The 25844-nt window shown below is 44.6% G+C and overlaps 2 protein-coding genes and 1 long non-coding RNA gene across 3 annotated transcripts; all 3 read right to left on the bottom strand.

Annotated features, from left to right (window-relative positions):
• Positions 1-2183: 2183 nt before the first annotated feature.
• Positions 2184-11325, bottom strand: LOC306815225 (importin subunit beta-1-like; the record flags this gene model as incomplete). The annotated part of the gene is made up of 4 exons (XM_079331829.1): positions 11075-11325; positions 10778-10836; positions 6904-7086; positions 2184-2384 (listed from the first exon to the last, which is right to left on the bottom strand). Coding segments are annotated over exons 1-4 (483 nt in total), but the record flags the coding sequence as incomplete, so codon positions are not given.
• Positions 11326-18240: 6915 nt separating this feature from the next.
• LOC306815224 lies at positions 18241-18683 on the bottom strand. Its single transcript, XR_013777359.1, has 2 exons — positions 18556-18683; positions 18241-18286 (listed from the first exon to the last, which is right to left on the bottom strand). It is a non-coding gene; the product is annotated as an uncharacterized lncRNA (long non-coding RNA).
• Positions 18684-18922: 239 nt separating this feature from the next.
• Positions 18923-25459, bottom strand: LOC306815226 (puromycin-sensitive aminopeptidase-like; the record flags this gene model as incomplete). Its single annotated transcript, XM_079331830.1, has 7 exons — positions 18923-19081; positions 20249-20388; positions 21855-21902; positions 22004-22159; positions 23065-23172; positions 23895-23951; positions 25317-25459. Coding segments are annotated over 7 exons (674 nt in total), but the record flags the coding sequence as incomplete, so codon positions are not given.
• Positions 25460-25844: the final 385 nt, after the last annotated feature.

Genomic DNA, 25844 nt, shown 5'->3' with positions numbered 1-25844 from the left:
AACAAATCCAAAATCCAACCCAAAAAGTCCAACCCAAACAATCCAACCCTAAACCAAACAAACCCAACCCAACAAATCCAAAATCCAACCCAAAAAGTTGAACTTAAAGAGTCCAACCCCAAAGTCCAACCCCAAATCCAAACCAACCAACCCAAAATCAAACCCAAATAACTCATGCCAAAACCCAACCCAACCCAAAAAGTCCAACCTTAACCCCAACCCAACAAACTCAAACTGAAACCAAAAGTCAAACCCAAAGATGCCAAGCCAAAACCAAAAAACCCAAAATCCAACTCAGAAAGTCCAACCCAAAGGATTCAAGTCAAAACTCAACCCAACAAACTCAACCCAACAACCCAAAATCAAACCCAAAGTCCAACCCAAAGAATCCAACCCTAAACCAAACAAACTCAACCCAACAAATCCAAAATCCAACCCAAAAAGTCCAACCCAAACAATCCAACCCTAAACCAAACAAACTCAACCCAACAAATCCAAAATCCAACCCAAAAAGTTGAACTTAAAGAGTCCAACCCCAAATCCAAACCAACCAACCCAAAATCAAACCCAAATAACTCATGCCAAAACCAAACCCAACCCAAAAAGTCCAACCTTAACCCCAACCCAACAAACTCAAACTGAAACCAAAAGTCAAACCCAAAATCCCGAGCCAAAACCAAAAAACCCAAAATCCAACCCAAAAAACTCAATTCAGCAAACCCAAAATCCAACCAAAAAAGTTGAACTGAATGTCCAACCCAAAGAGTCCAACCCCAAAATCCAACAAACCCAAAATCCAACCCAAAGAGTCCAACCCAAAACCCAACTAACAAATCCAACCCAACCAATCCAAAATCCAAGCCAAAAAGTCCAACCTTAAACCCAACCCAACAAACCCCAAAATCTGACCCAAAAAGTCCAATCAGCCCTAAACTAGACCAAACAAAATCAAACCAAGTCAAAGCCAAAGAACCCAAACCAAAACCAACAAACCCAACCCAACAAACCCAAAACCCAACTCAGACAGTCCAACCCAAAGAACTCAAGTCAAAACCCAACCCAACAACCCAAAATCAAACCCAAACTTCAACCCAAAGAATCCAACCCTAAACCAAACAAACTCAACCCAATGAACCCCAAATCCAACCCTAAACCCCACAAACCCAACAAACCCAACCCAAGCCAAAACCCAAGCCAACAAACCCAACACCCAACCCAAAGAACCCAAGCCAACAAACCTCCAATCCAAGGCTAAACTAAATCCACCCAACAAACCCAACCCAAAGAACCCAAGCCAACAAACCTCCAATCCAAGCCTAAACCAAACCCAACCCAACAAACCAAACCCAACACAACCCAACAAACCCAACCCAACCCAACCAACTCACCCCAACAAACCTCCAATCCAAGCCTAAACTAAACCCAACCCAACACCCAACTCAAAGAAGCCAACCCAACAAACCCAACCCAACAAACCCGACCCAACAAACCCAACCCAAAGAACCCCAACAAACTCACCCCAACAAACCAAACCCAACCCAACCCAACAAACCCAACCCAACCCAACAAACCCAACACAACACAACCCAACAAAACCCAACAAACCAAACCCAACCCAACAAACCCAACCCAACCCAACAAACCCAACCCAAAGAACCCCAACAAACTCACCCCAACAAACCAAACCCAACCCAACAAACCCAACACAACACAACAAACCCAACACAACACAACCCAACAAAACCCAACAAACCAAACCCAACCCAACAAACCCAACCCAACCCAACAAACCCAACGCAAAGAACCCCAACAAACTCACCCCAACAAACCCAACCCAAAGAAACCCAACCCAACCCAACAAACTCAACCCAAAGAACCCCAACAAACTCACCCCAACAAACCCAACCCAACCCAACAAACCCAACCCAACAAAACCCAACAAACCAAACCCGACCCAACAAACCCAACCCAACAAACTCACCCCAACAAACCAAACCCAACCCAACAAACCAAACCCAACCCAACAAACTCAACCCAACAAACCCAACCCAACCCAACAAACCCAACCCAACCCAATAAACCAAACCCAACAAACCCAACCCAACCCATCAAACCCAACCCAACCAACCCAGCCCACCCCCCCACCCGCGGCGCTCCGGCCGATGCCGTCGCGGCGCACTCACAATGTCCTGGCAGATGTAACCAATGGCCTCCAGCGTGGACTCCTTCATGTGCTCGGTGCTGTGCTGGTTGGTGACGTTGGCCACCAGCTGTGGGATCAGCTCTGGCCATTGGTTCATGGGGATCTCGGCGCAGGCGATGCCGGCCACGCACTGCGACGCCGAGCTGGGCCGGTACGTCTCGGTGCCCAGGGTCTGCAGCACCTGCAGTGGGGCAGAAATGGCTCAGGGGGTGGGAAACAGCCCTCCATCCCAAATCTGACATCTTGGGGAAAAATGGGGCCAGGAAGAACATCCCTCCATCCCAAATCTGTCATCTTGGGGAAAAAATGGGGCCAGGAAGAACATCCCTCCATCCCAAATCTGTCATCTTGGGGAAAAAATGGGGCCAGGAAGAACATCCCTCCATCCCAAATCTGTCGTCTTGGGGAAAAAATGGGGTTAGGAAGAACATCCCTCCATCCCAAATCTATCATCTTGGGGAAAAAATGGGGCCAGGAAGAACATCCCTCCATCCCAAATCTGTCAACTTGGGAAAAAATGGGGCCAGGAAGAACATCCCTCCATCCCAAATCTGACATCTTGGGAAAAAATGGGTCCAGGAAGAACATCCCTCCATCCCAAATCTGAAATCTTGGGAAAAAATGGGGCCAGGAAGAACATCCCTCCATCCCAAATCTGACATCTTGGGAAAAAATGGGGCCAGGAAGAACATCCCTCCATCCCAAATCTGAAATCTTGGGAAAAAATGGGGCCAGGAAGAACATCCCTCCATTCCAAATCTGTCAACTTGGGAAAAAATGGGGCCAGGAAGAACATCCCTCCATCCCAAATCTGTCATCTTGGGAAAAAATGGGGCCAGGAAGAACATCCCTCCATCCCAAATCTGTCGTCTTGGGGAAAAATGGGGTTAGGAAGAACATCCCTCCATCCCAAATCTGTCATCTTGGGGAAAAAATGGGGCCAGGAAGAACATCCCTCCATCTCAAATTCTTAATCTTGGGGAAAAATGGGGTCAAGGTATGGAGAAATATTCCTCCATCTCAAATCATCCATCTTGGGGAAAAAATGGGGTTAGGAAGAACATACCTCCATCCCAAATCATTCATCTTGGGAGGTAAAATGGGTTTAGGAAAACCATCCCTCCATCCCAAATCATTCATCTTGGGAGGTAAAATGGGATCAGGAAGAACATCCCTCCATCCCAAATTCGTCATTTCGGGAAAAAAAATGGGGTCATGGTGTGGAGAAATATCCCTCAATGTCAAATCATTCATCTTGGGGAAGAAAAATGGGGTTAGGAAGAACATCCCTCCATCCTAAATCCTTCATTTTGGAAAAAAATGGGGTTCAAAGTGTAGAGAAAGATCCCTCCATCTCAAATTATTCATCTTGGAACATAAAATGAGGTCAAGAAGAACATCCCTCCATCCTAAATCATTCATTTTGGGAAAAAAAATGGGGTTCAAGGTGTGGAGAAAGATCCCTTCATCCCAAATCCTTCATCTTGGGAAGAAAAAATGGGGTCAAGGTGTGGAAAGAACATCCATCTATCCCAAATCCTTCATTTTGGGAAAAAAATGGGGTCAAAGTGTGGAAAGAACATCCATCCATCCCAAATCCATCATTTTGGGAAAAAAATGGGGTCAAGGTGTGGAAAGAACATCCATCCATCCCAAATCCATCATTTTGGGAAAAAAATGGGGTCAAAGTGTGGAAAGAACATCCATCCATCCCAAATCCTTCATTTTGGGAAAAAAATGGGGTCAAAGTGTGGAAAGAACATCCATCCATCCCAAATCCTTCATTTTGGGATCTAAAATGGGGTCAAAGTGTGGAAAGAACATCCATCCATCCCAAATCCTTCATTTTGGGAAAAAAATGGGCTCAGGGTGTAGAAGAACATCCTTCCATCCCAAATCTTTATTTTTGGGGGAAAAAAAATGGGGTCAAGGTGTGGAAGAACTTCCCTCCATCCCAAATCCTTCATTTTGGGACATAAATTGCTCCAGCTGGGATTTCTCAGCTCCCATGGTAAATGGAAATGGTAAAAGTTGGATAAATTTGGGATTAAATTTATCCCAAATGGCAAATTTTTAATGTCAAAGTAGTTTGTTGTGCAATGAGATCCATCAAGAGGATTTTTGGTGGGAGATTTTGAGAATTTTCTGTAAAAAATGGAGGCAGGGGAATCCCAAATCTCTCCCTGAATTTTTCAGTTTTTTCTGTCACACCCCAAAAATTTTTCTTTAAAAAACAGAAGGATGGATTTTAATTTTTCCATCATTTGTAGTTATATATCAATAAGATTTTCTTTAAAAATAGAGGGTTTTTTTCAGCATTTCACCAGCTAAACTTTCTTTCAAAAATTGACTGAGGGATTTTCATTTTTCCATCATTTTTATTTACATACAAATAAAAATTTCTTTAAAAAAAGAAGAAGGGATTTTCATTTTTCCATCATTTGTAACTATACAAAAATAACTTTTTCTTTTAAAAATAGAGGGACTTTTATAGGATTTCCCAGTCATTTACCAATAAAACTTTCTTTCAAAAATCAACTGAGGGATTTGCATTTTTCCATTATTTTTAATTATACACCAATAACTCTTTAAAAAATAGAGGGAAGTATTTTAATTTTTCCATCACTTGTAGTTATATATCAATAAAACTTTATTTAAAAAATAAAGGGATTTTTCCAGCATTTCCCTGTCATTTACCAATAAAAACTTCTTCTAAAAACAGAGAGAAGGATTTAAAATTTTCCATAATTTTCAGTTATATATCAATAACTTTTTCTTAAAAATCAAAGGACATGGAATTAATTTTTTTTCAGCATTCCCAGTTACACATCAATAAGTTTTTTATTAAAAAATAGAAAGTGTGAGATACTTCTATTTTATCATTTCCACTTAAATACCAATAATATTTTCTACAAAAAGCAGAGGGAAGGATTTGCATTTTTCCCATATTTTTGGTTGTACACCAATAAAAATTTCTTTCAAAAATAAAAATATGGGGACTCATTTTTTTCAGCATTTGCAGCTTTACACCAACAACTTTTCCTTTAAAAACTGGAAGGAGTGAGATGCATTTTATCAGAATTTCCAGTTGCACATCTTCATTTTCCAAGTTTCCACCTAAATTTTGTATCTTTGTTGAAAAAAAGCAACAAATTGTTTGATTTTTGTGCAAGGACAGCTGCTGATCCCAATAAAAATCCAAATAAAGGATCAAATAATAAATAAGGATTCCTGGAATTTCCAAGGTCAGCTTGGATTTTAAGGAATGGAATTTAAGGTTCTCCCAACTCCAATAATTCTGGGATTATGGATGGAGATTTTATTAACACACAAAAAAATAAATATAAAGCTCAGGCTGAGCTGAATCAATCACAGAACACTGCACAAATCCCAGCACCATTTTTTGCTCCCATCAGCCAAAAAAAAAAAAAAAGAAAAAAAAAGAAAACAAAACAAAAATCACTGAGCCACCACTTCTGTCCCTGCAGGCTCTGAATTCCAACTGGCACAGGGAAAAAAAAGGATCCTGAGGAAAACAACCAAATTTTATCCAAATTTTCTATCAGGAATTTGCAATTTTTTCCCCATGGGAAATCCTTGCAGTGATTTTAGAGGTTCCATAGAAAAATTTCTTCATTTCAGATTATCTAAAAAAATTCTCTCCCAGGTTAAAATCATCCTTCCCTCTCCTGCTGCTGCCTTCCAGAAATCCTGGAATATCCTGAGCTGTAAAGGATCATCCAGCCCAGCCCCCACCCCAAAAACACCCCAAAATTCCACCCTGGGCCCCCCTGGCAGCTCTGGGAGCTTTGGGATCAGGAACTTTCCATGGGGAGCTGCTCCAGTACCCAAAAAAACCCCAAAATCTAAATCAAATTCCATCCCAAAACTCCTGGAGCTCTGAGAGTTTTGGGATCAGGAACTTTCCATGGGGAGCTGCTCCAGTGCCCAAAAAAACCCCAAAATCTAAATCAAATTCCATCCCAAAACTCCTGGAACAGAGGTTTGGGATTATAACCATTCCATGGGGAGATGCTCCAGTGCCCAAAAACCCCAAAACCCAACTCAAAATCCAACCCAAAACTCCTGGAGCTCTGAGAGTTTTGAGATGACACCCATTCAATAGGGAGATGCTCCAGTGCCCCAAAACCCAACTGAAAATCCAACCCAAAAATCCTGGAGCTGAGTTTTGGGATCACAACCATTCCATGGGGAGCTGCTCCAGTGCCCCAAAACCCAACCCAACAAATCCAGTCCTGGAGCTGAGTTTTGGGATCAGAACCATTCCATGGGGAGCTGCTCCACTACCCAAAACCCAACAAATCCAACTCAAAAATCCTGGAGCTCTGAGAGTTTTGGGATCACAACCATTCAATAGGGAGATGCTCCAGTGCCCCAAAACCCAACAAATCCAACCCAAAAATCCTGGAGCTCTGAGAGTTTTGGGATTACAACCATTCCATGGGGAGCTGCTCCACTACCCAAAACCCCTCTGAAGAAACCCCCAAAACCCAACCCAACAAATCCACCCCTGAACCTTTACCATCACCACGTACAAACCACCCCACCACTCACCAACCAACCCCCGACATCCCCACCTCCAAACCCCACCCCGACCAAAAACCAACTATGGTGACAACTGAAACCAGAATACAAAAAAGAGTGAGAAAAAGACCCAAAAAAAACCTTGGAAAACTCACAAAGTTTTTGACCTCCCTGCGGGCGTTGGCGTCGATGGCGAGCCATCGCTGCTGGTACTGCGCCTTGATGTCGGGGTCCTTGGAGGTCAGAGAGTTCTTGATCTGCAGCCCCGCTGCCACTCGAGCCACCTGGCTGTTCCCAGGGTTTGCCAGCACTTTGGACAGTTCCACCAAGAATGTGGGCTGAGGAGAAGAGCAGGGTCAAGCCCAAAAACATCCCATAAATCTTCCTCACAAAGTCACCACCAGGTCGGATGTAGGCTCAGATTAAGGGTTAAGCTCCTCGGGAGAAGCGGAGGAAGATCCGGTGGGATTTTTTTTTTTTTTTTTTAAGAGGTCAGTTGGTTTGTCTGCTTCTGAGAATTCTTTTAAATAAATGGATTGATGGGGTAAAAAATGGATTTTTTTCTGTGGGTGTTCAGTGTGGAAAGGAGGGAGCTGTTTGGTGGATTTCGTATCTGAATTGGGGTTGGTGAAATCTGGAATCTCTGATTTGGGATGTTCTGAACTCTCTGCTGATCAAAATGGTGATTAATCCTTCAAAATCATCATAAACCCCTCAAAATCATGTTGAATCTTTCCCTGCTTCTGAGAATTCTTTTAAATAAATGGATTGATGGGGTAAAAAATGGATTTTTTTTCTGTGGGTGTTCAGTGTGGAAAGGAGGGAGCTGTTTGGTGGATTTCGTATCTGAATTGGGGTTGGTGAAATCTGGAATCTCTGATTTGGGATGTTCTGAACTCTCTGCTGATCAAAATGATGATTAATCCTTCAAAATCATCATAAATCCTTTAAAATCATTATAAATCCCTCAAAATCATGATTGATAAACCCCTCAACATTATAAACCCCTCAAAATTATGACTAAGCCTCCAAAATCATCATAAACCCCTTAAAATCATGATAAACCCTTCAAAATCATGATAAATCTTTCTCTGCTTCTGAGAATTCTTTTAAATAAATGGATTGATGGGGTAAAAAATGGATTTTTTTCTGTGGATATTCAGTGTGGAAAGGAGAAATTGCTTTGGGGATTTTGCATCTGAATTGGGGTTGGTGAAATCTGGAATCTCTGATTTGGGATGTTCTGAACTCTCTGCTGATCAAAATGATGATTAATCCTCAAAAATCACAATAAACTCTCTCAAAATCATGATTGATTAACCCCTCAAAATATTAAACCCCTCAAAATCATGATAAGCCCTCCCCCCAAAAATTATAAATGATGATAAACCTTTCAAAATTATTATTAACCCTCCCCAAAACCAAGATAATTCCCCTCAAAATTATGATAAACCCTCTCCAAAATCATGATAAAACTCCCCCAAAATCATGATAAACTTTTCAAAATGATGATTAACCCCAAAATGATGATTAACCCCTCAAAATGATGATAAACCCCCCCAAAAAATCACCTGAGTGCACAAAAAAACCCCTGGCATTGCTGCCACTTCCTTTGCTAAAACTTTTCCTTTTTAAATCTTTTCTTCTTTAAAATCTTTTCTTGATTTCTTCAACTTTTCAGGGTTTTCCCTGAAGTCAAGTCTCAGCAGAGAAATTTTATTTTTCCCTGAATGTTTTTCCTCAAAAGCTTTTTGCCAGCTCAGAAAACACTTCCTAGGAAACTGGGAGCAAAAGCATCACTTCCCTTTTTACACCAAACAGAAATGTGATTTTCCTAAAAATCTTCAACTTTTTTTTTTTTAACTTTTTTTTTCTAGAATCTCTTAAGAAATCTTAAAATACATTTTTATAAAAATCCTCTTAATCCTAAAGATTTTTGGGGCAGCAAAAATCCATTTTTAAAACTAACCCAACATTCAGAAGTTCAACAAATAACTCCAGTGACTTGGACTCTACATTTTCAATATTCAAACTAAACTCTTGAGATAAAATTCAATTTTACTTGTTTAATCCCCAACTTTTCAAGGTTTAAACTGCAGAATTTGGGGTCAAAAAATGGGGGGAAACTTCAAGGGATGGGTGTAAGGTTTTAGAAATATTCTCAATTTAATGCAACAGAATAAATGCTACAGACAAATCCCACTAAACAACTTGAAATCTAATTTTAAACTGATTTTATTATGAGTGAGGAACCAGCTGGAATTAGTTCACAGGATAACCCAGAAGTGTTGATGCCACTTTGGACAAGAAAAATCCTGAAATTCACAGGTGGAGAAGCACCCTTGGGTTTCTCACTCATAAATTAGCAGGAAAATTTGTCTTTTCTTAAGTTTTTTTTTTGGGTTAAATTCAGTTTAAAAAAAAAACTGAGCAGCATCACATGAAATCTCCCACCTGCAGAGGTGTCAGTGAACAGCTCAGGTAGAAAAGGAGAAATTAGTTAAAAGGAGAAATTTAGTTAAAAGGGAGAAATTAGTTAAAAGGCAGAAATTAGTTAAAAGGGAGAAATTAGGGATGGAGAGGAGGAACTGGGAGATGCTCCCTGAGGTTTTTCTTTTTTCTGTTCTTTTTCTCTCTGCTGGGAAAGGTTCTTTCCACCCATCCTGTGGCTGGAATTCTTCATCCTCATCCTCATCTCCATCTTCATCCAGAATTTTTCCCCTCCCAGCCTGGACCATTCCAGTTCCCCATCCCACACAAATCCCAAACTCTGCTCGGATCCAGAGCAAAGTAAAAGTGAAAGTTTGGACTAATTCCTCAAGGCAAAGTGGAGAAATGAAACTTTGGGAAATAAAAAAATCCAAATCTCCCCCCTGCTCATCCCAACACCTGGGAATCAGGACCATGAGCAGCTCCTGCTCATCACCCCAAAATCTTCCCCCAAAAAAACCCTGCAAGGCTCAACTGGGGGATGCTGAGATGCCACCAGAGGATTTGGAAATTCAAAATTGAGGTTTAATCCTGATGCTCAGGGGATCTCCTTCCAACAGCAGCAGAAATACAGAACCCCTGTGGCTTTCCCAGCTCACAGCAGGCTCGGGTTGGGGATTGCTGTGACATTTTTGGGGTGACAGGTGACATTTTTGGGGTGATAACAGGGCTGTGACAGGGACAGCACCCCCAGTGCTCCCCATCCCTGCAAGGAGCAGCCAGAGCTGCAGCCCCACGCCTTGACTAAGCAAAAACCTTCTCAAGCACCACCAGCATCAAATCCCCCGCTCCAGCACAGTGACTACACCCAGGAGTTTGGGGCTTTTTCCTCCTTTTCTTTCCTTTTTTTCAGATTTCTTTTCTTCCTCACATTTAAGGTCACCGAGGGTGTAACTCCCCCTGCCCAGCCGAGCCTCCCTCCCCCACCAGACGCCTCTGAGTTCCTCCTGAGGCTCCCGGAGCTGCGATCCCGCCCGGGCGGGGATCTGAGGGGATGCGGTGATTGAACCGGACAGGGAACCAGAACCGGGCACAAGCACCGGACACCAGAACCGGGCGGCGGGACTGGGCAGGGATCCCGCGCACAGCAGCGCTGGGAGAGGACCCCGCAGGAGCGGGGATGGAACCGGCCGGGGGTCCCGCGGCCGCTGGGAGCGGCCAGCGGGGCCGGGCGGGGGTTTGGCGGGCACCGGAGCGCGGCAGGGTCCGGGAGCGGCGGCAGGAGCCGCTGCGGGGTCCCCGAGCGCAGCCGGGCTTTAGGACCGGGCGGCGCCCGGGGCCGCGATGGCCGCGGTGGCCGCACATGGCCCGCGGCCGCTCCCGCACCGGCCCCGCCCCCCGGCCCGGCGCCGCGCGCTGATTGGCTGCCGGCTCCGCAGCGCGCGCTCTGATTGGCCCGCGCCGCCGCCGGGCGCGGGCAGGGGCGGCAGCGGCCATGGCGGCCGGGCCGGGCCGGGCCGGGCCGAGCCGGGCGGGGCGGGGGGGGCGCCGCGCAGCGCTCGGGGCAGCGGCGACCCCGCGGGCACCCCCAGCGCTCACCAGGTTCTCGATGGCCGCCTGCTCCAGGAACTTCTGCGCCGCCTCGAGCTCCGAGCAGTCTGCGGAGGGGGAAACCGGCGTCAGGCGCGGCCCAACCGCGCGGGCCCCTCAGGCTCCGAGCGCGCTCCTCACCGCGCCCGGGATTCTCCCCGCGGCCGCGGTTCCCGCCCGCCCCACGGGCTCCCCCCGCCGCCCACGCCCTCCCTGCCCGAGGCTGAGGGCGCCGCCTCGGCCGCCCCGCGGGTTGCGCGGCCCCCGCCCCGCCCCGGTGCCCTCAGCGCTCAGCCCGCGCCCTACCCGGCGAGACCGTCTTCTCTAGGATGGTGATGAGCTCCATGGCGGCGGCGTGGCGGCTCCGGCGCCGGCGGGAGGAGGAGGAGGGGAAGGGGAGGGGGGGGGGAAGCGGGGCGGGCCGGAGGAGGGGAGGGAGGGGAAGGGCGGAAAGCCGGGGCCTGCCCCGCGGAGGCCGGGGCGGGGGCGGTTGTGACTCCCGGTGCTGCTTTGGGGCGTTGGCGGGAGATTATTGAAGAAAGGAAAAAAAAAAAGGAAAAAAATTGGAAGAAGAACAGGGGAGGAGAAAAAAAAAAAAAAAAAAAAAAAAAAAAAGGAGGAAAAAAAAAAAAAAAAGAAGGGGCCGCGCGAGCGGGGAGGCGGCGGCGCGCGCGCGCACCGGGCGGCGGAGGGATACGCAGGAGGCCCCGCGCGCGCGCCCCGCGCCCGCCGCGCTGATTGGCCCGCGGGACCCCCCGCGGCGGCGCGCGCCGCTCCCCATTGGTCGGGCGGGCGGCGCGAGGCAATTGGCGGGGGGGGGCAATGGGGAGGGGGGAGCAGGGGAGGAAAGAGAAGGGGCGGGGCTTCCGGCGGCGCGCGCGGGGAGGGGGCGGGGCCGGGCCGGGACCATTGCTGGGCTGCGCGGGGGGGGCGGGGGGGGGGGGGGTTACAAGGGGCGCGACCATGTGTGACCGGGAGTGGGGGCGACACCGGGAGCACCGGGATGAGAAGCGGGATCACCGGGACCGCCGGTGCTGCCCGGCCGTGCCCGCTGCGGCTCCGCCCGCCACCGGCGCGGGGAGCGGCGGCTCCGGCACCGGAACCGGCTTGGGAGGAGCCACGTGCTCGGCGCGCAGCGGGAAGCGGGATTCCCGGGGCCGGGGGCGTGTCCGGGTGTGTCCGTGTGTCCTGCGGGATCGCTCCGGGATGGGCATCGCGCAAAAACCGCATCCCGGTTCGGTCAGCAGCGGGGACCGGGGCGCGGATTGAAGCGCTCCCCGAGGAGCCAGAACCCGCCCTTTACCGACCCCGGTGTCCCCCGGTGTCCCCGCACCGGCTCCAGTGTCCCCCGGTGTCCCCACACCGTCCCCGGTGTCCCCCGGTGTCCCCACACCTGCCCCGGTGTCCCCCGGTGTCCCCGCACCGGCTCCAGTGTCCCCCCGGTGTCCCCGCACCGGCTCCAGTGTCCCCCGGTGTCCCCACACCGTCCCCGGTGTCCCCGCACCGGCTCCAGTGTCCCTCGGTGTCCCCACACCGTCCCCGGTGTGCCCGCACCGTCCCCCGGTGTCCCCACACCGTCCCCGGTGTCCCCGCACCGGCGCCGCTCCCTCCCCATCCCGCCGTGTCCCCAATCCGGGGTGACACCAGCTTGGCCCCGCATCCTTTGGGATGCGGGAATGGGAAGGAAAAAAGGGAGAACGGGGTGGATGGAGACCGGCAGGACAAACCGCGGGCCATCAATGAACGGGCCCTAACGAGGAGCGGCAATTGCCGGGACACGGCCCGGGGCGGGGCAGCGCCCTCGGATCATCCCGAACATTCCGGGATGTCGGGAAAGGGCCGCGGGATCCGCTGGAATGCGGGGGAAGGAGCGACGGGAGAGCGCGGCTGGGAAAGGGCGGGGTTGGGAGCAATTCCTGCTCCTTTTGGGATTTTGGGCAGCTCCCCGTGGAAAGGTTGTGATCCCAAAACTCTCAGATTTCCAGGAGTTTTAGGATGAATTTTTTGGGTTGGATTTTGGGGTTTTCTCCAGGGGGTTTTGGGGCAGAGAAACAGCTCCCCGTGGAATGGTTGTGACCCCAGAGTTGCGGGAATTTTAGGTTGGATTTTGGGATTTTCCCCAGAGGGTTTTGGGCAAAAGAGCAGCTCCCCATGGAATGATTGTGATCCCAAAACTCTCAGATTAACAGGAGTTTTAGGATGAATTTTTTGGGTTGGATTTTGGGATTTTCTCCGGAGGGTTTTGGGGCACTGGAGCAGCTCCCCATGGAATGGTTGTGATCCCAAAACTCTCAGATTTCCAGGAGTTTTAGGATGAATTTTTTGGGTTGGATTTTGGGGTTTTCTCCAGGGGGTTTTGGGGCAGAGAAACAGCTCCCCATGGAAAGTTCCTGATCCCAAAACTCTCAGAGCTCCAGGAGTTTTGGGATGGAATTTGATTTAGATTTTGGGGTTTTTTTGGGCACTGGAGCAGCTCCCCATGGAAAGTTCCTGATCCCAAAGCTCCCAGAGCTGCCAGGGGGGCCCAGGGTGGGATTTTGGGGTGTTTTTTGGGGTGGGGGCTGGGCTGGATGATCCTTTACAGCTCAGGATATTCCAGGATTTCTGGAAGGCAGCAGCAGGAGAGGGAAGGATGATTTAAACCTGGGAGAAAATTGATTGAGATGATCTGAAATAAAGAAATTTTTCCATGGAAACTCTAAAATCACTGCAGAGAAAGCCCTGGAAGCAGCTGGCCCCGAGGGGGGAATTTATTCATTGCTGGGGAAATGGGAGTGCCCAGGGCTGCAGGGAATAGCAGGAGTTCCCTAAAAAAATCAGGGTTATGGGGATGTTCAGCATTCCTAAAAAATCAGGGTTATGGGGATGTTCAGCATTCCTAAAAAATCAGGGTTATGGGGATGTTCAGCATTCCTAAAAAATCAGTCACAGGGAATATTGAGCATTCCCTAAAATATTAGTTACAGGAAATATTCAGCATTTCTAAAAAAATCAGGGTTATGGGGATGTTCATAATTCCCTAAAAAATTAGTTACAGGGAATATCCATCATTGCCTAAAAATCAGTTAGAGGGAATATTCAGCATTCCCTAAAAAACCAGGGTTATGGGGAATATTTAGGATTATTCAACCTGGGGGCTCCAGGGACACTCCCAGGGGTGTGGCAGCCACAATTATCATAATTATCATAATTCTCTGATTAATTATCATAATTCCCTGGTTAATTATCACAATTCCTGCATTAATTACTCCCTGAGCCCCATCTCAGCCCTTTCCTCATCCCAAAATCTCCTCTGTCCTCATCCCCCCCTTTCCCCAGCATCACTTTGCCTCCAGCAATAAAAATAAAAATTTTATATCTAAAAGAAAAACCCAAAGTTTCTTTATTTGGGAATTAAACTCAGTTTCTGCCTTTCCTCACCCCAAAATCTCCTCTGTCCTTGTTCTCCCCTTTTCCCCAGCATCACTTTCTCTTCACCAATAAAAACAAAGATTTTCCATGTTAAAGAAACCCCAAATTCCCTTTATTTGGGAATTAAACTCAGTTTCAGCCCTTTCCTCACCCCAAAATCTCCTTCCTCTTTGTCCCCCCCTTTCCCCCAACATAAATAAATATATGGAAAGGACAAACCCCAAATTCCCTTTATTTGGGAATTAAAGTCAGTTTCACCCACAAAATCTCCTCCCTCTTTGTCCCCCCCTTTCCCCCAAAATCACCAACACAAATAAATATTTTATATGGAAAGGACAAACCCCAAATTCCCTTTATTTGGGAATTAAACTCAGTTTCACCCTAAAATCTCCTCTCTCCTCATCCTCCCCTTTTCTCCAAAATCACCACCACAAATAAATATTTTATATAGAAAAGACAAACCCCAAATTCCCTTTATTTGAAAATTAAACTCAGTTTCACCCACAAAATCTCCTTCCTCTTTGTCCCCCCCTTTCCCCCAACATAAATAAATATTTTATATGGAAAAGACCAACCCCAAATTCCCTTTATTTGGGAATAAACTCAGTTTCACCCCTTTTCTCACCCCAAAATCTCCTTCCTCTTTGTCCCCCCCTTTTCCCCAACATAAATAAATATTTTCTATGGAAAGGACAAACCCCAAATTCCCTTTATTTGGGAATTAAACTCAGTTTCAGCCCTTTCCTCACCCCAAAATCTCCTTCCTCTTTGTCCCCCCCTTTTCCCCAACATAAATAAATATTTTATATGGAAAGGACAAACCCCAAATTCCCTTTATTTGGGAATTAAACTCAGTTTCACCACAAAATCTCCTCCCTCTTTGTCCCCCCCTTTTCCCCACCACAAATAAATATTTTCTATGGAAAGGACAAACCCCAAATTCCCTTTTTTTGGGATCTGAGCTGTTGTTTCTGTCCCTGCCCTGCTCCCCCCGGGTTATTTGCACTTTGTCCCTGTGCAGGGAGCAGAAAAAATTGGTTTAGTTTGGCCCAGGGGCTGCTGCTGACAGCAGGGAAATGCACAATTCCCAAAGCAGGGCAATTCCCAGCCCCCAAAATCTTCATTTTTGGGGGTTTTCCCCACCCTGGAAATGGTTTCATCATGTTGTTATCTTAATTTTGTGTTGTTTAATATATATATATATATATTATTTTTTAAATTTTTTATTTACTTTCTCTGCTGGGCGCTCACAGCCCCCAAAATCTTCATTTTTGGGGGTTTTCCCCATCCTGGAAATGATTTCATCATGTTGTTCTCTTAATTTTGTGTTGTTTCATATATATTTTTTAATTAGTATTTTTAATTTTTTATTTATTTTCTCTGCTGGGCGCTCACAGCCCCCAAAATCTTCATTTTTGGGGGTTTTTTCCCCATCCTGGAAATGATTTCATCATGTTGTTATCTTAATTTTGTGTTGTTTAATATATATATATATATTTATTATTTTTTAAATTTTTTATTTATTTTCTCTGCTGGGCGCTCACAGCCCCCAAAATCTTCATTTTTTGGAGGTTTTTCCCCACCCTGGAAATGGTTTCATCATGTTGTTATCTTAATTTTGTGTTGTTTAATATATATATATATATATTATTTTTTAAATTTTTTATTTACTTTCTCTGCTGGGCGCTCACAGCCCCCAAAATCTTCATTTTTTGGAGGTTTTTTCCCCACCCTGGAAATTATTTCATAATGTTGTTATCTTAATTTTGTGTTGTTTAATATATATATATATTTATTATTTTTTAAATTTTTTATTTACTTTCTCTGCTGGGCAGCTCACAGCCCCCAAAATCTTCATTTTTGGAGGTTTTTCCCCATCCTGGAAATGATTTCATAATGTTGTTATCTTAATTTTGTGTTGTTTCATATATATTTTTTAATTAGTATTTTTAATTTTTTATTTATTTTCTCTGCTGGGCGCTCACAGCCCCCAAAATCTTCATTTTTTGGAGGTTTTTCCCCACCCTGGAAATGGTTTCATCATGTTGTTATCTTAATTTTGTGTTGTTTAATATATATATATATATATTATTTTTTAAATTTTTTATTTACTTTCTCTGCTGGGCAGCTCACAGCCCCCAAAATCTTCATTTTTTGGAGGTTTTTCCCCATCCTGGAAATGATTTCATAATGTTCTGTTCATTTTGTGTTGTTTCATATTTTTTTTTTTATTAGATTTTGAATTTTTTATTTTATTTTCTCTGCTGGGGTGTCTGGGGTGGTTTTTATTCAGATTAAACAGAGCCTGGAAGTGACACCTGGGCCCTGCTTTGGGTCCTTTTGGGTTCTAAATAAATCAAATTTTGGGTCCCTTTGGCCTCCAAATAAATCCAATTTTGGGTCCTTTCAGGCTCTAAATAAACCAAATTTTGGGTCCCTTTAGCCTCCAAATAAATCCAATTTTGGGTCCTTTCAGCCTCCAAATAAACCAAATTTTGGGTCCCTTTAGCCTCCAAATAAATCCAATTTTGGGTCCTTTTGGGTTCTAAATAAACCAAATTTTGGGTCTTTCAAGGCTCCAAACAAATCCAGTTTTGGGTCCTTTCAGCCTCCAAATAAATCAAATTTTGGGTCCTTTTGGGTTCTAAATAAATCCAAATTTTGGGTCCTTTTTGTCTCCAAATAAATCCAATTTTGGGTCCTTTTGGGTTCTAAATAAATCAAATTTTGGGTCCTTTCAGCCTCCAAATAAATCCAATTTTGGGTCCTTTTTGTCTCCAAATAAACCAAATTTTGGGTCCTTTCAGCCTCCAATTAAATCAAATTTTGGGTCTTTTCAGCCTCCAAATAAATCCAATTTTGGGTCCCTTTAGCCTCCAAATAAATCAAATTTTGGGTCCTTTTTGTCTCTAAATAAATCAAATTTTGGGTCCCTTTAGCCTCCAAATAAATCCAATTTTGGGTCCTTTTGGGTTCTAAATAAATCAAATTTTGGGTCCTTTCAGCCTTTAAATAAATCAAATTTTGGGTCTTTCAAGGCTCCAAACAAACCAAATTTCGGGTCCTTTCAGGCTCTAAATAAACCAAATTTTGGGTCCCTTTAGCCTCCAAATAAACCAAATTTTGGGTCCTTTTGGGTTCTAAATAAACCAAATCTTGGGTCCTTTCAGCCTCCAAATAAATCAAATTTTGGGTCCCTTTAGCCTCCAAATAAATCCAATTTTGGGTCCTTTTGGGTTCTAAATAAACCCAATTTTTGGTCCTTTCAGCCTCCAAACAAACACAAGGTGAGGACAGGAATTTCACATTGACATTTTTATTAACGCCAACTGTTTTAAATCTTTTTTTTTTTTTCTTTATTTTGTATTCTTTTTTGTTGATTTTTTTTTTAATTGTTTGGTTTTTTTTTGTAACCCTTTTTTTTTTTTTAAACAATACCACAAAAAATGTGACAAATTCAATGTGATGACCTTCCCAAAAAAAAAAAAAATTAATTAACAGTTAAATCCCTGTTAAAATAAGGAAAAAAAAATTGAAAAGGGAGGAAAAAAATTAAATTTTTTTTATTTTTTAATCCAACTTTTGTGGATTAAAGCGTGGCTGGTTAATAGGAGCTGCTTTGGGAGGGGAAAAGGGGAACCCAAATAAACAGAATTGAGGGTTTTTTTTTTTTTGGTGGAATTTTAATTTTTTTGGGTTTTTTTTTCTGAGATGTAACACAAAGGGAAAAGGGGAAACCCAAATAAACAGAATTGGGGGATTTTTTTTTTTTGGTGGAATTTTAATTTTTTTGGGTTTTTTTTTCTGAGATGTAACACAAAGGGAAAAGGGGAAACCCAAATAAACAGTATTGGGGTTTTTTTTGGTTTTTTTTTGGGTGAAATTAATTTTTTTTTTTTTTTTTTTACTGAGATGTAACACAAAGGAAAAAGGGGGAACCCATTGGGGGGTTTGGGGGTTTTTTTGGGTGGAATTTTAATTTTTTTGTTTTTTTTACTGAGAGGTAACACAAAGGGAAAAGGGGGAGCCCAAGAGAAATAGAACTGAAGGGTTTTGATAAATTTTTTTTAATAGGGTTTTTAATTTTTTTTAATTTCTTTTTTTTTTCTGAGATGTAACACAAAGGGAAAAGGGGGAACCCAAATAAACAGTATTGGAGTTTTTTTGGTTTTTTTTGGTGAAATTTAATTTTTTTTTTTTTTTTTTTGCTGAGATGTAACACAAAGGGAAAAGGGGAAACCCAAAGAAACAGAATTGGGGGTTTTTTTTGATGAAATTTAATTTTTTTTTTCTGAGAGGTAACACAAAGGAAAAAGGGGGAGCCAAGAGAAACAGAACTGGGATTTTTTAGGTGAAATTTAATTTTTTTTTTTTACTGAGAGGTAACACAAAGGGAAAAAGGGGAGCCCTGTTATCCTTGGGGTGGGGAGGGGTTCAGGGACATCTCCCCAAAAATCAAAATTCTGTCCAACCACACCTGCCTGGCCCAGTGACTATTCCACAAAACTGACCTAAAAACCCCTGATTTCCCTTTTTTTTTTTTTTTTTTTTTAGGGAAAATGTGTAAAAAGCAGAAATCTGTCAATAAGTGTCAGGAAAAGGGAGGGGGTGTTAAATATTTTAACCACTGACAAGGCTTGAGGAAGTTTCACAGTTTTGTTATGCTCTATTTTATTACTATTATATTTACAGATTTTTTTCTCTCTCTTTTTTTTTGTTTTTTTTTGTATTTTTGTTTGTGTGTTGTTTTTTTTTTTTCTCTCTCTTTCTTTCTTTCTGCAGAATCGCTGATAAATTTTGTTGTTGCTGTTGTTGTTTATTCCAGAACAGAATTTTTCCAAATTCTTGGAGTGTGAGCAGGAACCAGTTAAACTCTACATTCACGGTCCAATCCCCATGGGGCTGAGGAGGAGGAGGGAATAAACAAAAATAAAACAATAAAAAAGGGGAAAAAAGAAAAAAAAGGAGGGAAAAAACCCAAAAATAAAGGGGGGGAAAAAAAAGAGGGAAAGAAAAATAAAAAAAAAAGGGGAAAAATGGGGAGAAAAAAAAAGGGGAAAAAAAGAAAGTAAGGGGAGGAAATAAACAATAATTGTGGGAAAAAAAAAAACCCAAAAAATGAGGGGAAAATGAAATAAAAAGAGGAAAAAAAACCAAAAAACAGAGGGGAAAAAACCAAAAAAATCGGGTGGGAAAAAAAAGAAAAAAATGGGGAGAAAAAGCGGAAAAGAAATGAAAAAAACAAGAAAAGGGGAAAAACAAAAAAAAAAAAGAGGAAAAAAACAAAGAAAAAAAATAAAAGAGAGAGGGGAAAACCCAAGTGGAGGTGTCAGAGTGCTGGGGGTGGGTGGGGAGTGGGGGCTCCTCCCTGGCCCTGGGGCTCCCTGGGGTCTGTGGGGCTCCTTGGGGTTCCCCGTGGTTCCCTGGGGTTCCTTGGGATCCTTGGGGCTCCCTGGAGCTCTTGGGGCTCCCCGTGGTTCCCTGGGGTTCCTTGGGGCTCCTGGGGATCCATGGGGTTCCCTGGAGCTCTTAGGGCTCCTGTGGTTCCCTGGAGCTCCTGGGGTTCCTTGGGGCTCTCCATGGCTCTCAGAAATCCTGGGGATCCTTGGGGCTCCCTGGAGCTCCTGGGGTTCCTTGGGGCTCTCCATGGCCCCCTGGGGTTCCCCATGGTTCCCCGTGGTTCCCTGGGGCTCTTGGGGTTCCCTGGAGCTCCTGTGGTTCCCCCTGACTCCCTGGAGCTCCCGGGGTTCCCCATGGTTCCCCGTGGTTCTCAGAGGTCCTGTGGTTCCCCATGGCTCCCTGGGCTCCCCATGGTTCCCTGTGGTTCCCTGGAGCTCCCGTGGTTCCCTGGGCTCCCCGTGGCCCCCCGGAGCTCCCGTGGCCCCCGTGGCCCCCCGTGGTTCCCTGGGCTCCCCGTGGCCCCCTGGAGCTCCCGTGGCCCCCCGTGGTTCCCTGGAGCTCCCGTGGCCCCCCGTGGTTCCCTGGAGCTCCCGTGGTTCCCTGGGCTCCCCGTGGCTCCCGTGGCCCCCCGTGGCCCCCCCTGGCCCCCGTGCCCCGCGCCCCGCTCACTGGGCGGCGCGGCGCTGCTGCAGGAAGTGCTGGATGCTGTCGGCGTCGCGCCGCAGCCAGGCCGCGTTCAGCAGGATGTTCTCGCAGCACTGCTGCACCGTGCGCTCCGCCGACGGCGCCGGGTGGCTCTCGAAGAACGCCTGGGGACAGGGACAGGGCCACTGCAACACGCTGGGCCACAGCAACACAGCAACACCTCTCAGCTGGGGCACAGCGTGTGGCCAGAAATGTGTGCTCTGTCATCAGTGCTTAAATTGGGTGAGCAGTGACCCTTATCACCAGGGGATATCTCCTGTTAATGGGCCAGGTGTTAAACCAGGTGAGCAGTGACCATTATCACAGTGGGGATATCACCTGTTAATGGGCCAGGTGTTGAACCAGGTGAGCAGTGACCCTTATCACCAGGGGATATCTCCTGTTAGTGAGTCAGGTGTTAAACCAGGTGAGCAGTGACCCTTATCACAGTGGGGATATCTTCCTGTTAATGGGTCACATTTAAAAACCAGGTGAGCAGTGACCCTTATCACAGTGGGGATATCTCCTGTTAATGGGCCAGGTGTTAAACCAGGTGAGCAGTGATCCTTATCACAGTGGGGATATCTCCTGTTAATGGGCCAGGTGTTAAATCAGGTGAGCAGTGACCCTTATCACAGTGGGGATATCTTCCTGTTAATGGGCCACATTTAAATCCAGGTGGGGCAGTGATTCCTTATCTCTGTGGCACATATTATCTGTTAATGGACCATCTCTTAAAACCAGGTGGGGCAATGATTTTTATCATTTCTACATTCCATCTTTTCTCCAGGAGATATCTGCTGTTAATGGGCCACATTTAAAACCAGGTGGGGCAATCATCTTTATCATTTTCACAACCCATCTGTCCTCCAGGAGATATCTCCTGTTAATGGGCCAGGTGTGAAAAATCAGGTGGGACATTGATCCTCATCTTTTTCACATTCCATTCTCTCTGACACTATTCTCTTGGAAAAGAGCTGGGATTTAATTAGGGGTGGTTTTTCCGTCTAATTGATTTGCAAAAATTAAATGAAAAATTAATTCTAATGCAAAATTTCTCTGTAATATAATTCCTGCCATGAAATCTTTACTAAGAAGTCACTAAATAATAAAAAGGACAGAGGCAGCTCAGGGCTCGGCTGAACTTTGGAATAAAAATTCCTTCTAAATGTTTTCCTGACAGGAAAGTGCTAATTAACAAATTAACTGCCCTATTTTAAAGTTTCTTTTTCCAGGATTCCAAGTTTCTTTTTCTTGGAAAAAAAAAAGTGGAAAAATAATAAATAATGAAGCCCACACCCACTCTCAGAGCTCTACCAAGATGAAAGTTAGAATAATTCTGAATATTTAAAAGTTTTCTTCCTTGGGAAGACTCAAAGCTCCTGCCAAACTCTGCTGGATTTTATCAAAGTTGAAATGAAAGAAGCAGAAATCAGTGGAAATTCCAAATTATTTTCAAAATGCTGATTAATAAATGAAAGAGGGGGAGTTTGGGGACAGAACAACAAAATCCACCAGGATCTGACTCTTCCAGCCCAAGTTTATCAGCCACTAATTAATAATTAATTAATTTCTAATTAAATCTTCTTACCTTCACTTCTGCAGCCATTTTATCATTTGCAAATCCATCCACTGTGAGCTGAAGTGGGGGAAAAAAAAAAGCCCAAAAATTAAAAGTGAAATTCAACATATCCAACCCTAACTGTGAGGTAAGGGCTTTTCCTCAGGGCCTTTTATTACCTTAATTAATCTGGATATTAAAAATCCACCTTGGTATCGATTATAAAGCTCCTCCCAGTTGTCCCTGACGAATTTCCAAGCAGCTTTTCTGCCCTGTTTGCTGCCTCCAGCCACTCCTCCAATCACTGACACCGTGTCCTGGGGACGTACCTCTTCCTGGGGAGGGAAAAATGATCCAAATTCCACATTTTTCCAACAATTCCAGCACCCTGGGTTTAGGTTTTAGGTATTTTTACATCAAATCTGTCAATTAAAGTGATTTTTTTTAACCTAGAAATTTAATGTACAACTCAAAAATGGAAGGGAAAGTAAATCTCTGAGTTATCCTCTTGTTATAGTCTCCAAAAAAATTAATTTTGCTTAATTTGGAGCCAACTTGTTTAGATTTTTATTGATTTAGATGCAGCCCACTCAGATTTTTGGTAATTTGGAACCAAACATCTCAGATTTTCCTGAATTTGGAACCAGCTCATTAAAGATTTTTGTTAATTTGGAACCAAATCTCTCCGATTTTTGGTAATTTGAAACAAATTCTTTCAGATTTTTGGTAATTTGGAACTGTCTCAGATTTGTGTTAATCTGGAAAAAATTTAGTCCAATTTTTGTTCATCTGGAACCAACTCTCTCAGATTTTTCTGAATTTGGATCCAGCTCACTCAAGAGTTTTCTTAATTTGCACCCATCTCAGCCAAATTTTTCTTAATTTGGACCCATCTCAATTTTTTCTTAATTTGGACCCATCTCAGCCAAATTCCTCTTAATTTGGACAATCTCAACTTTTTCTTAATTTGGACCCATCTCAATTTCTTCTTAATTTGGACCCATCTCAGCCAAATTTCTCTTAATTTGACCCCTTCTCACTCAAGGCTTTTCTTCACTCATCCCCACCTGTCTCAGACTTTTCTCAATTTGGAATCCTGCAGAAATCTGCAACCAACACAACCTAAACCTGACCCAAGAAAAGAATTCCTGCAGTTTCTCTCCATCCCCCAGAGCTCTCCCAGGACAATTTCCTTCAGGAATATCCTGAATTTTGAGGAATATCCCAGTTCTGAACTCACTGAAAGTGCAAAGGTGAGAACTTTTTGGATCAGCTCGGGCTGGGCGATGGCGCCGAGGACGCGCTCGATGCGGTTCTTCTCCTCCTGCATGTCAGCCTGTTTGTGCAGCTGCAGGGAAACAACCCAAATCTTCATTAATTCATCATCATCCCACACCTAATGAGCCCTCTGGGTGTGTCAGAGTTGTTAATTAATCATCAAATTTAATCAGGGATCAATTAGCCTCGCTGGTGGTTCTGTTAATCCCAGCATGGGTTCATCCCAAAGAATGGTATCAGGAATAAATGATTAAAATATTAAGATTAAATTATCAATATTAAACTATCAATCTTAAATTAGAATTATTAAATTATCAATATTAAGTTTGTGATATTACTATTGAATTATTAATATTGAAGTATTGGTATGAATGTTAAAAATAAACTGATTTTCACCAGGTTTTAGAAAGGTCAAACAGCACAGGGAGAAATTCCCAAGAGGATTTCACACCACAAACTGGAATTGGGACTGGCTGTGGATAAATCCCAATGATTTCTCATCCCAGGAATAAACTGATTTATGGAAAGTTCAAGTTCTCCTGGGAGAAATTCCCAAAGGAATATCACACCAAAACCTGGAATTGGGGCTGGCTGTGGATAAATCCCACAAATGATTCCTCATCCCAGGAATAAACTGCTTTTCAAAAGTTTATAGAAATTTCAAGCAGGACAGGGAGAAATTCTCAAGAGAATTTCACACCATGAGCCAGATTTTGGAGCTGATTGTGGATAAATCCCAGCCCAGAGGGATTTTTAGGGGGAAATGTGAGATTTTGGAGAGTGAGCACCCACCTTGAGCATGGTGTCCAGAGTGGAGCTGTCCCCGTGCTTCAGAACAGTCACATAGACCTGGGAGAAAACCAGGAATGAATTCCAAAATAAAACACATCACAATTTGGGAAATGCAGTAATTTGTACAGAACTGCCTTGGAATTTTCTGCCTGAAAATGCACTTGATGGTTATTTTTTGTTTGATTTCTGATTCAGTTATTCTATGACAGCTTTTTGAACATGCTAGAGAAAAAAATATTTGTATCCTAATAAAATAAACCTCAAAGCACCAGCACTGCTGCATCCTGAACTTTAACTTTTCAGAGCAGAGATGCTTTAATGCAATTTCAGGAAAATTTTGGCAATTCCAAAAGTGGAAAAAAAAACAATACAAAAAACCCACAGGATGATTTTCCCCATAGCTGGACTGGTCTCATCTCCCACCCTGCTCCCCTATCCTTCCCCACCCTTTGGAATACAACTCTGTGTTGGGTTGATGTGGCCAGAAATGTGGATTCTGTCACCATCTGTTGAAGCTGAGTGAGACAGTGATTCTTATCTCTGTGGGGATATCTCCTGTTAATGGGCCAGGTGTTAAAAACCAGCTGGGGCAATCATCTTTATCTTCCCACAGCCCACCCTCCCTCCAGGAGATATCTCCTGTTAATGGGTCATTGTTTAAAACTGGGTGTGGCAGTGATTCTGATCTCTGTGGGAATATCTCCTGTTAATGGGCCATTGTTATAAACTGGGTGTGGCAGTGATCTTTATCTCCTGACACACATTATCTGCTAATGGGCCATCTTTAAACCAGCTGGGCAATCATCTTTATCTTCCCACAGCCCATCCTCCCTCCAGCAGATATCTCCTGTTCATGGCCAGTGAGTCCCAGTGCATGGCTGATAAAATTCCATCATCCCACTGGGAGATGCTCCACCCAGGGGAGGAGCCAAACATTTCCTACCCAGATAAAAACTGGGATTTGGAACAGCAGAGCACCTTTCCCACTGGATTCCAGAGGAAAACCAGACCCTTCCACATCATCCCTGGAGCTCCAGAGGAAACTGCACCTTCTCCAGGAGCACTGCTCCAGCTGAGCCACATCTGCCCCTGCAGGAGGATGCAGCACCATGGAATGGGACTGTGCCACCACCCTGACTGACTGACTGTGCCAGCTTGGATTCTGACTCTGGCAGGGCTGAGATTGTTCTTTGTAATACTGTATTTCTATTTAAATTTTAACTGTTATTCCTAATTCCCATATCTTTGCCTGAGAGCCCCTTAATTTCAAAATTATAATAATAATTAGGAGGGAGGGAGTTTACATCCTCCATTTCAAAGAGAAGCTTCTGCCTTTATGATCAGACACCTGTTCAAACCAGCACAACCTGCCAAGGGGCTGGGGGCACTTTTTGGGGATCCTAAAAGCCCCCCAGGACCTACAGGGCTCCTGAGGTCAGCAGACAGGAGCTGCTTCCCCTCCACGTGCTCCTTGAAGCGGCGCCGCGCCTCCTCCAGCGTCGCCTTGTGCCCAGCCTTGCCCAGCTTGCCCAAAACCAAACCCCTCAGGAGGGCATCTAGGTGGCCTAGGAATGAGAAAGAATGGAAAAATGGGATTATTTGGGAGTTTTGCCCATTTTTCTCAAAACCAACCCCCTCAACAGGGCATTAAGGTGGCCTAGGAGTGAGAAAAAAGGGGGAAAATACGATTGTTGCTTTTTTCAGCGTTGTTTTCCTCCCTTCTTTCTTCACTTTCCCCCAAATTCTTGATTTATGGACATTCCAGATTCCCAACCCCACAACTGGATTTCCCAGCATTTTTCACCCAAATCCCCAATTCGTCAACCCCCAAGATTCCCAAATCCAGAACTGGATTTCCCAGCAGTTTTCCCCAAATCCCTGATTTATTGACACTCCAGATTCCCAACCCCACAACAGAATTTCCCAGAAGATTCCCCCCAAATCCCTGAT

Source organism: Erithacus rubecula (genome assembly GCF_903797595.1).
Source record: "Erithacus rubecula genome assembly, contig: scaffold_1081_arrow_ctg1, whole genome shotgun sequence".
In the NCBI taxonomy this organism is placed as follows: Eukaryota; Metazoa; Chordata; class Aves; order Passeriformes; family Muscicapidae; genus Erithacus; species Erithacus rubecula.
The sequence above is the reverse complement of the archived record's forward strand: the minus strand, read 5'-3'. Positions and strand labels throughout refer to the sequence as shown.